The 16,685-nt window shown below is 38.7% G+C and overlaps 1 protein-coding gene across 3 annotated transcripts in view; it reads left to right on the forward strand.

The window, feature by feature from the left end:
- Nucleotides 1-16,685, forward strand: part of CCNYL1 (cyclin Y like 1) — a 39,906-nt gene that overhangs the window by 19,117 nt on the left and 4,104 nt on the right. The window contains exons 4-8 of one of the 3 annotated variants that reach the window (XM_036319532.1): nt 2,295-2,395; nt 5,486-5,521; nt 8,702-8,753; nt 9,844-9,963; nt 12,650-12,816. In XM_036319532.1, the coding sequence (XP_036175425.1) occupies nt 2,295-2,395; nt 5,486-5,521; nt 8,702-8,753; nt 9,844-9,963; nt 12,650-12,816 (476 nt within the window). The remainder of the gene's footprint in view (nt 1-2,294; nt 2,396-5,485; nt 5,522-8,701; nt 8,754-9,843; nt 9,964-12,649; nt 12,817-16,685) is intronic. The other 2 variants (XM_036319533.1, XM_036319534.1) reach the window with 2 other exon arrangements.

A 16,685-nucleotide genomic window follows, 5' to 3' on the forward strand; every position in this document is an offset into this window, starting at 1 on the left:
AAACGAAAAAGAAAAATCATTAAAAACATTAAAAAAAATAAATATAGGTTCTAAGTTTAAAGTTAAAGTTTTAATTCAATGATATTAATTCAGAGAATATTTTTGGCTATACCTATAATTAGCATACTACACTTTTCTACTAAAGCCTTAATTAAGAATTCTATTTAAACCATGTACCCTGCCATATTGTCCCATTTATATGCAACATAGATGGAGCAGTTTTCATTAATGCAGAAAGTATTAGAAATTTTAAGTTAATTAAAAGTCCTTAATTCTTAATATTCACAACTTGTGAAAAAGTAGAAAAAAGTAAGTGGGTTTATTTTTTAATGGGTTAAGATGAGGCAGTGAGCACAATGGGTGGAAGCAGAATTTCAACAGGTACTTGATCTTTAATAGTAGGGTTTGGATTGTGACTTATTAGACTTCTAGGTATGATTATTTTTCTAGTCTTTGCCATTGAACCGTAGTCTACTTAGCAAGCCCTTCACTTTCTTGTAAAGATTGTCAAAGTCCATCTATTCTGTCATTAGTGTTAAATGAAGATAAAGTATGACTCTTTGTCCCTGTCTATCCTAGTGACTAACTTTAATAATACCTATCAACACTAAATTGTCAGTAGTGTTTCGGCTGTTTAATTTTCTTTTTCTTTTTTTTTTTGTATTTGCATTTTTTTTTATGCTTGTCAGTGTAGTGTATTTGAGGTTGTAGGCCAGCAACAGTAAGGCTTTAACCATAAAGGACATTTGTCTTAAGTTTTCAAGCAAGATAAGGGGAAAGGAACCTGCTGGCACTAATGTATCCAGGCTTTGCTCAGAAGCTTAATTCTGCCACCCTGTAGTGAATACTAGATACTTGATCCTGAAAGTTTGAATAGTTGGGAGTAGGCCTGGAGTGATGAGCAAGTGTTGAATGTTTCTTTGGCTGGATCTATCCAGTATACTATAAGTTGCTAATTTACTAAATGAACCCCTGTGAGGCTATAAGCCCATGTCTAATTATGAATATTAAATGTGTTAGCACTAATATTTTCAAAGAGAAACCAATATACATTTATAAAAGAAAAAAATTTAAATAGACAAAAGGGGAGCAAATATCACCCAAAGCTTTACCAACTCATCTGTATTTTGGTGCATTTTCCCCCTGTTCTTCATTCTTCCCCAATGTATAAGTTTTAGTTATAGTTAGACTTTGTTATGGTGTATTATATGCCACATTACATCTTAATATTAGTGACCTTAAAAGATAACCTTTCATTTAGAATAAAAGTATTTGAATGAATTTTCATGTTTCATGCTGTATTTGTTTTTTGAGATCCCAAAAGTAAATTACATTAACTGCATAGCTTAAGTAACAGAGTTTTAGCTATAGTTAAAGCATTTCTAGTTTCAAGGAGAATTTGTCCCTCCAAATATTACTTTTCAAAAATGCACTCTCTGGAACTTTTGGTTAATAAGGAATAAGTGGCTTTGCAGTGAAATATCTGAAACAAGTGAAATGGTGTTTTATATAATACATAGATATTTCTGATTATTGGCTATTGCCAATTTTTAAATGTTCTGTATTTTAAAAGGCATCAACTAGATTTTGTCCCTACCCCATATTTTGAGTATTTGTGGGGCATACTATGGGAAAGTATGGCAGCATGATAAAAACTATTTTATATTGATACAAGGAAGGAAGGCTCATCTGAATTAGTTTTTTTAAAATACAATAAAACCAAGCATATTAAAATTGTTGCTATTCTGTAATATTAAAGAATGCTACTTTTACTTTCAGCTACTTACAGTGATTGGGATTAGTTATTGGCCTTTAAGGAAGAGAATTGTCCTAACATAGTTTAGGCTATTTCAGTATTTGATTATTGCTGTATTATTGGGCTTTTTATAAATCAATGGATAGTTCTAAAATAAATGGATACTTCTAAAGTGTTTTGAAGATAGATTATTCTCTAGAGGGCCTCAAAAAGTTCATTGTCACCTCTCCAATACCACTGCAGATAAATTCTAATTTGTATTTGTAGTTAAGATTTACCTTCCAGTTGTAATTAATTTCAAATAATTTTTCAAACACTAGTTGAACTTCTGATTTGTCTCAGATTCTGGAGGTAGGAGAAGAGACGAGTCCTCCCTTCCCTAGAGAAGTTTCCTTTTTAATGAGGGGGATTCCCTGTAAGCAGTTCATGGAATATAAGAAGAATCTTAATGCTTGTTTGACATTTTAACCAAGGAAAAAACACACTTTTATAGGTTTAACTTACTGTGACATTTTCTTCTATTTCCCTTCCCCTTCAGGTATCTCCAGGGCACCTTACTAAAAAATATAGCTCATGCTCAACTATATTTCTAGATGACAGCACAGTCAGCCAGCCTAATCTTAGAACCACAGTACAATGGTGAGTACAACTAGGTTGCCAAGGGCTGAGTGACAGACCCCGTTATGCTAAAAGCATCCTAGCCACACATAATTTCAGTCATTTGATTGTCCTTTTTAGTGACCAGATTAAGCAACTGATGCCAACTATATATTGATTTCAAGGACCTAAATATGAATTTTCTATTTTTATTTTAACCTTAGAGTGGATGGAAGAAAGGAAGGCCAGTTAGCAAATAAGAAATCCCAGAAAAATTACTTATCTTTACTTGATAACATTTCTGTTGTTAAGACATTATTGAATATAATGAAAAGGAGAGGTGCTTTTTATTGGATGTTTCTAGGAAAAAAAATATTTCTTTATGAGACATAGACCTAAAACAATGAATACTACTTTGGAAGCTACTCTTGGAAGGAGGAACAGTTTGTCCCCTACTGGCACCAGAGTGTATGCGCATTTAATTTAGTTGGATTTTGTCAGATTTTCCCCATTATACATTTTTCCCTTTGCACTATTTCTGTATAAAAATTCACTTCTCCTTTCTATCCCCCAAAGAGGGAGAAATGCATGAAATCAGTATATATCTCCAAGACCCTAAATCAATCCACGTATAAGAAAAATCACAACAGAAAAAAAATGAGAAAGGTGAAGTTTTGGAAACATAGCCATTGTCAGATTTATACTTAAGCAAACATGAACAGCACGTCTTGATGATGAAAACTATTCATATATTTCTGGGAGCACCACATAGTCCACAATTGGTGGAGATGCACTTTAAAAATACCCTAATATGAACCTTTCAAGCATATTTAAAAGGGAACTAAACCAAAACAGGATATAGAGCTTCCTGACTCCCCACTGGAGCTGTCCAAGGAATATAATCAAAGTCTCCTTGGAATATGAGTGTTTATTTTCCAGAACACAGTTTGGGACATGCTGTCTGAAAATATTGATATCCTCATCCCTAATTTTATTTTTCAGTCTTAAAAACGTAATTAGCTCATAAATTCAATTTTGCTTCTAATGTACCAGCTTCTTTGCTAATTAAATTATCAGTACTTTTGCTTTAATTAAAACTAGCAATTTCACAATCATAATAATAGAACTTCTCTTACTTATAACAATAGTTGAGATCAAATTGTGTTTTGGCAAAAATGGAGCCTCATCTCTCTCTAAAGTCCTGAGCTTTGGCACCTATTGAGTAATCACTGAATATTTTTATTCAGCCACGGCACTAAATCATGAGTAAGAAACCACTTGACGTTGGCTGCATTCTGCAGATTCTTTTGAATTCAAAAGATTCTGATGTTACAGCATATAAAGATTAACCTTGCTCAGACAAATAGGTTTCATACTTATTTCTCCAAATTAGTGTAATTTTTGAAAGTACAGTAAGTTTTAATTTGATCTCATTAAGTTTTGAAAATGATCATTCAGTACATTCACTATTGGTGAAATAAAGGTTGAGAAAATTAATAGAGCTACTTTGACTTTTAGGGATGATTTTGAAAAATGTTTATCATGGGATAGTAGTACATTGTTCTCAATGGGGTGGGTGAGCCTTATTAGAATCACTTATGCAACTTTTTTCCAAAATATGTCTCTAAATCATGCATCTCCCCCCACTCCCTCAACACACACTCTCACTCTCCACAAGCCTTTTGATAAGCTGAGGAAGGCTGTGAGGCATGACTATATGAACAGAAGCATCCAGGGTGATTCTGATCATTTTATTTTATTTTTTTCATCACTGTTTATCTCCTCTAGGCCCTCTTCCCCCTCCTCCCATTCCCCTTCACCCTGTAATCAGTAGGATGTTTGGCATGATTATATGAGCAAAAGTATCCAGGGTGATTCTGATCTTAACCCTGATTCACGTGTTCCCAAACTTTGCTGCACATTGCTATCACCCGGGGAGCTTTAAAAACAATCCCAAGCCGTTTAAATCAGAACATCTAGAGGTGGAAACAGGCAGTTTTTAAGGCTCCTCAGATGATCCCAGTGTACAGCTAAGCTTGGGAACCACTGCCTGGTTGGCTTGTAGGGGAAAGAGAACTGCTTCTAGTTATTGGTGGGACCTTGAGCAAGTCTGCTGTAAGCCTTGGTTCCCTTCTGTAAAATGATTTGTTGAATTAAATGTTATCTAAGGTTCAGTGGTCATTTTCAGCTTTGAAATTTTATGCTTTGAATTCTCTGATTTTCAAATCAATTTGAAGATGAAACTGAAGCACTATAGAAGTATCCATCTTTGATGCTAACAATAGTATGAGCCTTTTTTTACAAGTGCTAATATTATATAGACCTAGTTATAAAGTTCAGATTTGCCTTCCCTCAATTATTTTGAGCTTCATTTTAGACACTTGAGGACAAAGAGGAAAAGCATATAACTTAACCAAGAAAACCCCTTTGGTGTGTAGTACACAATATCTTTGAATAGCATACAGTTATTCAGTTAGGAATACAATAACTTACACAGTATCTGAGGATTGACACCTCCTCATTAATATTTCATTTAGGCTACCTTGGTAGTAGCTTATTAAATGTTACACTGTAGTATTATGCTGCATTGTTAGCACTGCTTATTTCAGGATAGACTGTGTACTTTGTGGGTTCTTATATTTGCTCTTAAGATTTTATTTGATATAGAGCACTTTATTTGCCTTTACAGAAATGATGGAAATGGGTGGGTAGGGGGGGGATAGTGAACTAAATAAACTGAAATGCCGAGCCTAACAACCTTCTTTAAAAAGCACAAAAACTACTGTATAGCTTAAATTGAAGCATGTGCACAAATATAACTTGTACAGAATGAAAGGTTCTATGGGTGAAAGGGCAAATGATGGGAAATATGTAATAACTTATATGTTATAATAATCAACCCAAACATGTCTTCTAACAGCATATTACTTCGCATTTTGGTTTTCCTATTTTTGTTAAAAGCCAAAGAACTAAAACAAGGGGAAAAGTACCCATATGGATACTGTTCTGAATGAGGATTTCAAGGCCACTGGGCATCTGGGAAGGTCTTCCCCTACTCTAACCCCTTTTTAAAAATGTGTTCATACCTAACATATTAAAATTACAATTGTTACAATTTTTTTTCCTCCACAGTGTGACGTTAGCAATATATTACCACATAAAGAACAGGTGAGTTTAAAAACCTGTCTTGTTATTCTAGCAGTAAATTTACAAGCTATCAAGTTTAGTGTTAGGAAATAACTATAGACATTATTGGAGTGAACTGTAGAGTGCTTTTATTACATTATTGAAGTGAATCATTTGTTTTTGTCTTAGGACTCTTAACGCTTAAGTTATTGTCCCAAAGAGTATTTACTTGTATTAGAAATTAAAATTGAGAATTTAAAAATAAGTCCATTGTATGTTTAAACAGGATTTTTATAGCACTCTTGAAATTTTGAACGAGATAATTTTTGTGCATTAGAGGATATTTAGCAGCATCCCTGGCCTCTCTATGCCTTCTACTCAATAGTTGCCAATAACAGCCTCTCCTCAGTCCACATTGTGACACCAGAAAAATCTCTCCAACCATGACCAAATGTCCCCTGGGGGACAAAATCACCCTTGATTGAGGACCATAGTATTAACATAATTATTTTTCACAACAAAAAAATGAGTGGAAAGGGTGTCATTTATTTACGTTTTTGCAAATCTATTTAATGTCTGGCTTACTATAAGACAGATGATTTTCATGTATGCTCTGTCTTCAATCATTTACAATTACTTCAATCATTTGTTTTGAAAAACCAACATGAAGAAGACCCAGTCTCATGTAGTTATATAGGTACAAAATTGTGTATTTCTAAAGCCTTCAAATAATTGTGGGTATTCTTTGATACCATGCCAAAAGTCCATAAGTGCTGGACTAATTCCATTAGTTACAATGGAATTTAAAATCATATCCACAAACTTATAGTAGGTAATTTGTTAAATTAATACCCATTGATCTATCTTGTATGTTTAATGAATGTTTTATTTGCACATGATTTTTTTATAATATTATGTATTGGTCATTTGGAAAGTATTGGTTCACATTTCTTTATAAAGTGGCAAAAACTCACTTTTGTTAGTATCACCACCAATCGTTAAGTATTGAAAAGCTGTCAAGCTCACAAAAGAAGGTACATATTTTCCCAAATTCTGACTTTTAGCCTGAGAGCTTGAATTGTGTCATTGGCAACAAACATACAAATTATTTTCCTTGAAGTGCCAGGCTCATTTTTTGTTTTTTGAGAGAATGACAGTTGTACTATCAAATAAAGATGTTATTCTATGGAAAAAAAAAAAAAAGGCTTCTTCAGCTCACAACTAAGTCAGAAGTGCTTTTCCTTAACACAACCACATTTTAGAATGCAAAAGTGCTTAATGCATACTTTCCATTTATTCAGAATATAAGGAGAATGATCAAAGTTTAATAACACTATAAATTTCTACTGCGTTATCAAGGATGTTCTTAAGCAAAGCAGTTTTTTTTCAACTGCAAGTGGCGGTGAAGAATAGAATGACTACTAGTATAGTGTGGTTCCACTTCCTTGATTCATGCTCAGAAATCAGTTTTACTCACTTTTGCTTTTATACAATCACTAGAGGCCTGGTGCATGGATTCGTGCACATTGAAAGGAAATTAGTTAGAAGGTGGCTGGTGGGGCGGGACTGGGCAAGATGGCCGGACACGCCCTGGAGCCAACCTTCCACGGTCCCTCCCTGGCCGGCTGCATCTGGGGTGACACTGGGGCTCGAAGGGCGTCTGTGGTCTGCGGAGTGAGCAGAGTCCCTCCAGCAGGTGGGGCCCCTCGACCTGGCCTGCGGCGATCGGACTGAAACCGGCAGTCTGACATCCTCCAAGGGGCCTGGAGTGTGAGAGGGTACTCTGCAAAGTTGCTGTCACTTGGCAGCTCCTGCATTGAGCGTCTGCTCCCTGGTGGTCTGCATGTCATAGCTACCGGCTGGTTGCTCAGCTTTTTATATATATAGATAGATGATTGCAAATGTCAGAAAAAAGGCAGGCACTGCCTTAATATTCCTATAAAAACGGTTTTGGCCCTGACCAGTTTGGCTCAGTGGCTAGAGCGTCGGCCTGTGGACTGAAGAATCCCAGGTTCGATTCCGGTCAAGGGCATGTACCTTGGTTGCTGGCACATCCCCAGTAGGGGGTGTGCAGGAGGCAGCTGATCGATGTTTCTCTCTCATCAATGTTTCTAACTCTCTATCCCTCTCCCTTCCTCTCTGTAAAAAATCAATAAAAAATATTTTTAAAAAAACCAAACGGTTTTGACCTCATGGGCTTCCTGAGAAGGAAGGGTTCTAGGGGAACCCCAGAGGCCTACAGAATATACTTGGAGCACCACTCTTTAAATGAGCAGAGTGTATTAGTGTGGTGAACATTTAAATCAAAAGACTAAGTCACTTTTAAAATAAAAAGGCAAATTTTTAACTTAAACTATTTAAGAGACAAGAAATACATAATAACAATCCTATATAATAAAAGCCTAATATGCGAAGTGTCCGACCATTCATTCGACCGTTCAGCCAGTCGTTATGATACGTACTGGCCACTAGGGGGCAGACGCTCTGACAGGTAGGTTAGCTTGCTGCTGGGGGTCTAGCCGATTGGGACTGGGTGAGACAGGACGGACACGCCCTGGAGCCCTCCTGTGCTCCCTCCCTGACCCCCATCATGCACCAGTAGGGTCCCTTGGCCTGGCCTGCACCCTCTCGCAATCCCCGACCCCTCGGGGGATGTCAGAGAGCCGGTTTCGGCCAGATCCCCGCAGGCCAGCAGGGCGGGACTGGGACTTGGCAAGATGGCCATGCATGCCCTGGAGCCAACCTCCCGTGGTCCCTCCCTGGCTGGCCGCACCTGGGGTGGTGCTGGGGCTGGAAGGGTGTCTGTGTTTAAGAAACTAGTAAGAGAAAAAGAAAGGGAAAAACATGACTCTCATATTCACATGAATTAAAATTCTAAGGACAACATTGTCTACTACTACCGCATTATAAAATGTTTGTGTGTGTTCCACTGTGAGGTCAGAGGAGTGCAAATGTGTTTGGTTCACTAGCATTGCCGTTAGGGAGGGTCAATGCTTATTTAAGGCAACTCTAGCTGGCCATCATAGAAATGATTTCACAGAATTTGATATGCTGAGTGAAGAGATCAGGAAACCCTCTTACCAAATCCAAGAGAAGAATTTGTAAAACTGCTTTTTGAAGGTTAAGCTTCTCTCTCTACCCGTCTCTACTCCCAGCAGTTGTGTTGCTAAGATATTATCAATTTCTGAATTAGTTTTAAAAAAACATATTCTTATTTTTTAGAGATGCAAATAGATCCTTGGATATTTTTGATGAGAGATCACATCCACTCACAGTAAGTCAGTTTTATATTGAAGTTGTATTTTTCTCTCATACAGTTGTGTTTATTTCATGCTGATTTGCTTTGAAATTAATAACTAAAAGAAAATTACTCCCAGGTTGAAGTCAAAGTCATCTTCTTTTAAATCCTTTTCCCCACCCCATGTATCTAATTACTTTAGAAAAGAAGTGTTTTATAAGGGATATGTCAGTAAGAACTGAGTTGCAGCTTTGTATAATTAGTGAGCTAAGATAAGTAAATGGATCCAAAAAATCCCAAAGTGTATCTTTGTAAAAGATAATTTTCAATAGCATCAAACAATATAAATATTTGTAAATAAACTTAATAGAGATGTTAACATCTCTATGAAGAAAATTAAATAACTATTTAAATTTTAAGTTAATTAAAAAGACAAATACTTTCAAATTCACTACTTCAGATGCTCTGTAGCAGTATGTGGCTGGTGATTACTGTATAAGGCAGTACAACCTTAGACCTGGTGGTTACAGGAAACAAAATTATTTTCAGAGTTGATTGCAGAGAAGCATGACATGGTGATCAAGACTTTTGAGCTTAAAAATAACTTACATTTAAATAAAATTCTGTAGCAGGAAGGTAGAAGGAAAACAAATAAATTATCTGAGGTTGTGCCTATATTTTTCTTTAATGAATGGTGGTGGTGAGTATTAAATCACTATTATTTTTTAAGATCCCATTGTTTATATATAAATGACTAAAATATGTCATGCCCTAGCTGGTTTGGCTCAGTTTAATAGAGTGTTGGCCGGCGAACTGAAGGGTCCTGGGTTCAAGTGTGGTCAAGGGCACATGCCCGGGTTGTAAGCTCGATCCCCAGTTGGGGGCATGCAGGAAGCAAACCGATCAATGATTCTCTCACATCATTGATGTTTCTATCTCTCTCTCCCTCTCCCATCCTCTCTGAAATCAATAAAAATATATTTTAAAAAAATTTAAAAAAGACATGTCACCCAATAAAAATGTTATTTTAAGGGACATGTGGGCACAAGTAGAAGACTGCTATCATAACAGCACTTAGGTATTTTTCTTCCCTGGATACTTATATTGCATTTTTTTCTCCTTTCAGCGAGAAACAGTTCCGGAGGAATATTTTAGGCATGATCCTGAACACAAATTTATTTACAGATTTGTTCGGACCCTCTTCAGTGCTGCACAGCTAACAGCTGAATGTGCGATAGTGACTTTGGTAAGATAGTTTTTCTTTCAGAAAGCATCTTTTCTGTCTTGTACACAGGGTATGGTTCTGTTTTTGAAATAAAAATAGGTTCCTGAAATGATCATTAAGACTTTATTAAGAGAAACCTATCAAAGGAAGTAAAATACACAAATTCAAGCTAAGTAATCATGATTTAAAATGTTGTTATTGCTTTTCTCATCACAAACAATTGCTATTGAAAGCAGCAGGAGAAATTTCTGTTTTTGCCCTCCACACCTCAGGAGACACACGCACATGCAGTGCACACACTTGCACACATACAAGGTGTGCTGGTGTGGTAGGATGGGGCAATACAAACCATCTGGTCCCAAGCAGAGACTGAATCAGTGTAGGTCTAACTTGAGTCCTAGGTTGTATTCCCCAGGCAGTTCTAATATGTCCTGCTTGAAAATGATAGCTTTAAATTCTCTGTTCCTTGGATGATGGGTGTTAATCTATCCCTGCTGTCCTCTTGTGCCTGCCTTTGAAGTCGCCCAGGATTATAGTGCCAGTAGTACCTGAAAAGGCTTTGCTAGTTGCCTGCTAAGCTATAGCTATGTGAGGACCTGGGTGTCATTCATACAAAATTCCTATGGTAAGATTTTATCATTTGGAGTAAGTCCTATTCTATTGAGAAGTGGTTAGAATTATATTACCCCTTCCTACAGCAAACCTAAAGGGAAAAGTCAACATCATGGTCTGGAAGGAAAGAATACTGAGGTCAAGGCCTCTTCCTTTAGTATCCTGTTAAAATTTTAGTGAGGCACTGGTTCAGACACAAGCCTCTTCGTGGAGCTATCAACTGTTTGGAGTGCATAGCACGTGCTGGAGAATGGCAGGAGCGGTGCTTCCATGTAGAGAGCTAGGTAACACAGGAAGGGGAGCATCAGGGCTGGAAGAGGGGGGCAGTTCTTTTTAGACACATTAAGCTAGATGTACCTGTGAGACAGCAGGTGGCAGTGTCTGGTGATCATTGGAATATAAGGAATTAGTGCATGAATCGGAGCTATAGGTAGGGAATCGAGAGTAACTGTCCAAATGCAGAGAAAGCATTAGCAGACAGAGTATTCTTCAAAAAGGTAAATGTGGGAACAGTGTTCTGCAGACATGGGATGGGATGGACTTCACTGATAGAAGAGTTAGCTTCAGTGAGAAGGGAAATGTCACTTCCACTGACACAGGAGGGCAAGTGGTGTGAATGAATGAATAATGGCACTTCCAAGTCTGCCAGTAAAGATGACAGGAAGTTGAGAGAATGCCAGTGTTGTATAAGTGCCTCTGATACTTTCTATAAAGTAGAATTGAACCTTGCAAGGAGATTCGTTCTTAGAGTGCTGAGTTTTGGGGAATAAGTGCAGAATTTCACTAAGAACATATCTTCAATAACCATTTGTTTTTGAAAACACAGTTGAGTTTGGAGAACATTGGCAAATCTGAGCTGTCAATCTGATAACTTTCAGACAGTAAACATACTCTTCTTTTTTTATTATTGATTTTTTACAGAGAGGAATGGAGAGGGATAGAGAGTTAGAAACATCGATGGGAGAGAAACATCGATCAGCTGCCTCTTGCACACCTCCTACTGGGGCTGTGCCTGCAGCCAAGGTACATGCCCTTGACCGGAATCGAACCTGGGACCTTCCAGTCTGCAGGCCGACGCTCTATCCACTGAGCCAAACCAGTTAGGGCTAAACATACTCTCTAAAATTGGACTTTTTTCTTTTTGTCAAATAGCATAGTATATACTCTTCTGCAAAGCAACCTTTGAGGTAACAACAAATCACAGCTTACCTCTATAATCTTTACTCAGCCATTAACTTCTCTGAGTTCTCTGTAGAATAGACATTTAATGCATGTAAAAGAAATCTCACAAGCTACCTGGCAGGTTTAGGAGTACCAGGGATACAGAGGCTGGCAGCTCTGTTACCACCTAGAATCCAACAGAATTGACACTAAGTTTCAGATTATGTAAGACAGAGATGAATTTCATAAAAGGATCATGGAGATGTGAGCATTGGGGGGATATGAGAAGGACTGTCCTTTGTATGCATGTGTGTTCCTTATAAAAGGCACTAAAACAGGAAGACCTGACAGTTGTACAGTCCAGTCTTAAGCACACCTGCTTGTACTGCCTGTCCTGCTGCACCACACAGCAGCCACTGGGAGGCTCCATTGGCCCAGTTTTTATTTTCAGCCTGTATTACAAAAGGACTAGTTTCTGTGAAAAGAAGATAGAAATATGCTCAGTATTATTAGGAATTTACATGTTCAAGTATTTTGAAAATCACCATATAACTACCAGCAGGTATGAAATAATGTATGTGGTAGGCACTCCAGTATTTATTGAGCAACTTGAATCTACACTGGGCCTATATATGCTGTCCTTTTCAAGTGGAGAGGTAATATACAATGCATTTCTTTAGGAGGACCTTTGCTAAGATGTACATTCATTCCTGTGACCAAAAATTGGGCTGGAAATTCCACATGGGAAAATAGGCAACAGAAGTATCTGATTTGCAACTGTGACGTGGCTTCTGGCTTTGGCTGGCCAAGCAGGTTCTGTAGAACCTAAGAATAAAAGACATGTTAAAAAACAGATGAAATCTGTCATTCCTAAGAGTTGTTATCACAGCACTTACACTGATCTGGAATCAAAGACAGTGCTCTACTTTTGCAGGTTTACTTAGAAAGACTTTTAACTTATGCCGAAATCGACATTTGTCCTACGAACTGGAAGAGAATTGTTTTGGGAGCCGTTCTTCTTGCCTCCAAGGTTTGGGATGACCAGGCTGTATGGAATGTGGACTACTGCCAGATCCTCAAGGACATTACCGTTGAGGACATGTGAGTTTGTAAGGTTTTGGTGAATTTTCTAACCAGTTTCCAGTACCTCATTTGTTCCCATAAAGTTTATATGTTAAGAAATATTTGTAAAGGTTACTTTGTGCAGAGAACTGAAAGAGGCATAAAATTATATACTTCTTTCTGTTTATACATCTGGTATAATAATTTATATTCCTCATTCATTAGGTCTTGATGTGTTATTGTAATCCTAACTAATAAAGAGGGAATATGCTAATTGAGTGCCACGCCCTCAAAGATGGTGGTGCCCAGTCCCATCGGGGTGGCAGGTGCATGGCAAGGCCAGGCCCGCTTGCCTCCGGAGTCCCCTAGTCCCCTCAGCCCCCCCAGCCGCCCAGGGCCACCCGAGGCTCAGGTAACCAGGGCTGGCTGAGGCTTGCGCTGCTGGCAGTAGCAGCAGCAGAGGTGTGATGGGGGCATCGCCTTCCCCTGATCGCCGGGTTGCCTCCTGCCCCTGAGGGCTCCCAGACTGTGAGAGGGGTCAGGCTGGGCTGAGGGACACCCCCCTCCAGTGCATGAATTTTCATGCAGCAGGTCTCTAGTAATATATATATATAGCTAATATGCAAAGTGTCCCTCGGGAGTTCAACCGGGAGACTGGGAGTTCAATCGCTCACTATGATGTGCACTGACCACCAGGGTCATGGAACGAAGGGAGGCCTGGCCAGCCCTGATCGCTGACAAGGCCTAGAGACCCTACCTGTGCACAAATTTCGTTCACCGGGCCTGTAGTCTGTTTTATAATTATGTCTCTGATGTGTGCGTGTGTGTGTGTGTGTGTGTTTTTTTTAATATATTTTATTGATTTTTTACAGAGAGGAAGGGAGAGAGATAGAGAGTTAGAAACATCGATGAGAGAGAAACATCGATCAGCTGCCTCCTGCACATCTCCCACTGGGGATATGCCCGCAACCCAGGTACATGCCCCTGCCCGGAATTGAACCTGGGACCTTTCAGTCCGCAGGCCGACGCTCTATCCACTGAGCCAAACCGGTTTCGGCAGTCTCTGATGGTTTTTGACAAACATTTTACAAGCTCACTACACGAACAACAGTAGAGTAAATATCTCTGTGACTTTCTTAAAGCCATCTATTAGATCCAGTCCATTTTTAAGGGGCATCTAACCCTTGAAATAAATGCTTGGCCACTGTTAATGTCTTAGGGCCTCTAGACTATTGAGAGGTTATAGCTTAAACCTGAGTCATGCATTGTATATTTGCTTTAACTGGTCTTTCCCTCCTTTTTATCTGAAGTTCAGTTGTTAAACCAGGATGGAAAATTAGCTGCATATAAAGGCTTCATCCCTGTGCTCTTGCCTGCCCTTTTAAGAGGATTGCAAGTGTTTAAAAATAGGTCTGATGAGTTAGGAAACTCCTACCTCTCAGTCAGTTGGCAAAGCATCACTGGGCACCACTTAGTGCCCATGCCATTTGAGTTTCCTGTGGCACTCAGCAACCACAGCGGTGCATTGTGGGGGCTGTAGGTAACCATGAGGGTGTGCTCTTTGGAGATGGCATGCTAGCATGAGAGTGAAATACTAAACTTAACATGGGCATCTGATCTGGCCACATTGAAGGGCCCTGAGGTTGGTGGGCAGGATGAGCCAAAAGGTATTTGCAGCAGACTCTCCAAATGCCCACCTGACAGTGAAAATGTCTTTCTTTGTCGGTGGCATTTAGGAAAATGTGAAAGAATTCCTCTTGATAATAATTGAACAGCATAAGAAGAGCAGGCAGAGGCAAGAGTTTGTGTTGCTTTTGCTCATTACTCCAGATAAGACTCATTCAGAATCACCAGAGTTCGTATTTGCAACTGAAGTGAGGATACTTGTGACCAAGAGAAGGGACCCCAGCGATTGTCAGTATCTGCAAAGTGGCTTTTGGGGCAAATGTCCACTTTGATAATAGTATACACTGAGTAGTTTTGGTGATATTGCTGGTAGCCTTCTTAGCAAACAGTGTGATAGCAAATAATGAATTTGAAACAAATGGAAATACTTTAAGGAGTTGCAGAAGCTAAAGTGACTTTGATCACCATTGTCATGGGTCTTCAAACTGGTCCCCTGAAGGATGGAGAATTTGTGATCATTAACACTAGCCCTGCCATGGTGATAGCTGAACTTTTCTCAAAACCTGCACCTCAACTGGCTGGGGCTCTGGCTGTAGTTATAACATCAGAACATGCAAGGAAATGTGTGGGTTTTCATAGACATGAGCACCAGAGGCAATGGTGGCAATGTCTAGCTACCCGATGACTAGTAGTAAACAAATGCTTTTTGTATATGAACAGAAACACCAGGAGCTATGTTTATAATAGGCTGCTTTTGTTTTTGATCTTTGAAAATGGAAGGCATTACAACAGTGTTTAGTATACACTGGTTTCATCCCCCTGCTGTTGACTACTATTTGTAATGATCTCATTTTGAGTCTAAATTGAAAAATTGTGTCTGCTTTTTCTTAAACTTTCCAACATCTATGTGTCTTTTTTTGAACATATTTCCCTTCAAAAGAATAAGTTAAACTGAGCAGCTGCTATTCAGAAAATTTGCTGTGCCTGTAAATAGTATGCTATTCAACCATCTAGCCATTGAAAAAACAACAAAAAACAACAGAATATGCATATTCTGTAGGCATAATGCTTTCCTTCCATCATTAAACCTCTATTAATAGACATGTTAATCCTATGAAGTACTGTATTTCTACACAATTACAATGTATTAGTGGAGAAAACATAAAAGGGATACTGAAGTGCATTTATTCCTGTAGTAAATTAAGTCCCAATTATCTGATTATCAAAACATTATCTGATTTACATTTCTATAGGCTTATGGCTATATGAATAGGAAATTAATTTTGGAATTAGGTTCAGTCAGGTTAAAAGTTCGCCAAATGAGAAAACCTCATCTCTGCTCATATTCTGACTGCTCTCCATGCAGAACATCAAGCCTTTGTTGACCTGTCCAATGGATAAACTATTAAAGCTTTAAAAAAAATGAATATATTAAAAAATTAAGTGTCTCATGTTTGTTTAGGTATTATTTCTATATAATTAATTCTATCAAGGGATTTCTGTAGAAGTAGTATGATTTACTCTAATTTTATATTTAAACACTTGGCAGGTGATGGCAGTGTGGTCACATAGCACAGCACTCTCCCAACTTGCCTTCCACACTTGATTGAGCTCACCCCTTGTGGCTATGTTTCCATCTGTCTGGCAAGGGGGGTGGATGCTGAGCACCTCAGGTCAATGCTGTGCATTCCCAACATGGGAGAAACAGGTTGGAGTTGGAGTCGATTGCTCTATCAGAAGTCATATCGTAGAGTGGGTTTAGTCCAGCCAAGAAGACATCTGTCTGTAATCTTCCTGCCATCTAGTTATTTTATTTTTTAATATATTTTATTGATTTTCTACAGAGAGGAAGGGAGAGGGACAGAGAGTTAGAAACATCGGTGAGAGAGAAACATCGATCAGCTGCCTCCTGCACACTCCCCACTGGGGATGTGCCCGCAACCAAGGCAAATGCCCTTGACCGGAATCGAACTCGGGACCCTTGAGTCCGCAGGCCAACGCTCTATCCACCGAGCCAAACCGGTCAGGGCTCTGCCATCCAGTTTAAAAAGTGCATCCTGACCTGTCATAGTGACAGTTGCTAACCCCATAAGATGAAGGTGAACAAAAACTTGCATTATGGCCTCTGACATTAGCCCCATGCACTGGGGTAGGGGGAGGCTTTCCTATCGAATGTGGCTTATTTATTTATTTGAGATGAATTCTTGCTGCTTCAAGAGTTTTCCCCCTCAGGGATAATAGCAGAGGCTCTCGATGCATCCATTTGTTGCCGTGGTGATGTG

This window comes from Myotis myotis, unplaced genomic scaffold, assembly GCF_014108235.1.
Source record: "Myotis myotis isolate mMyoMyo1 unplaced genomic scaffold, mMyoMyo1.p scaffold_m19_p_8, whole genome shotgun sequence".
NCBI classification, from domain to species: domain Eukaryota; kingdom Metazoa; phylum Chordata; class Mammalia; order Chiroptera; family Vespertilionidae; genus Myotis; species Myotis myotis.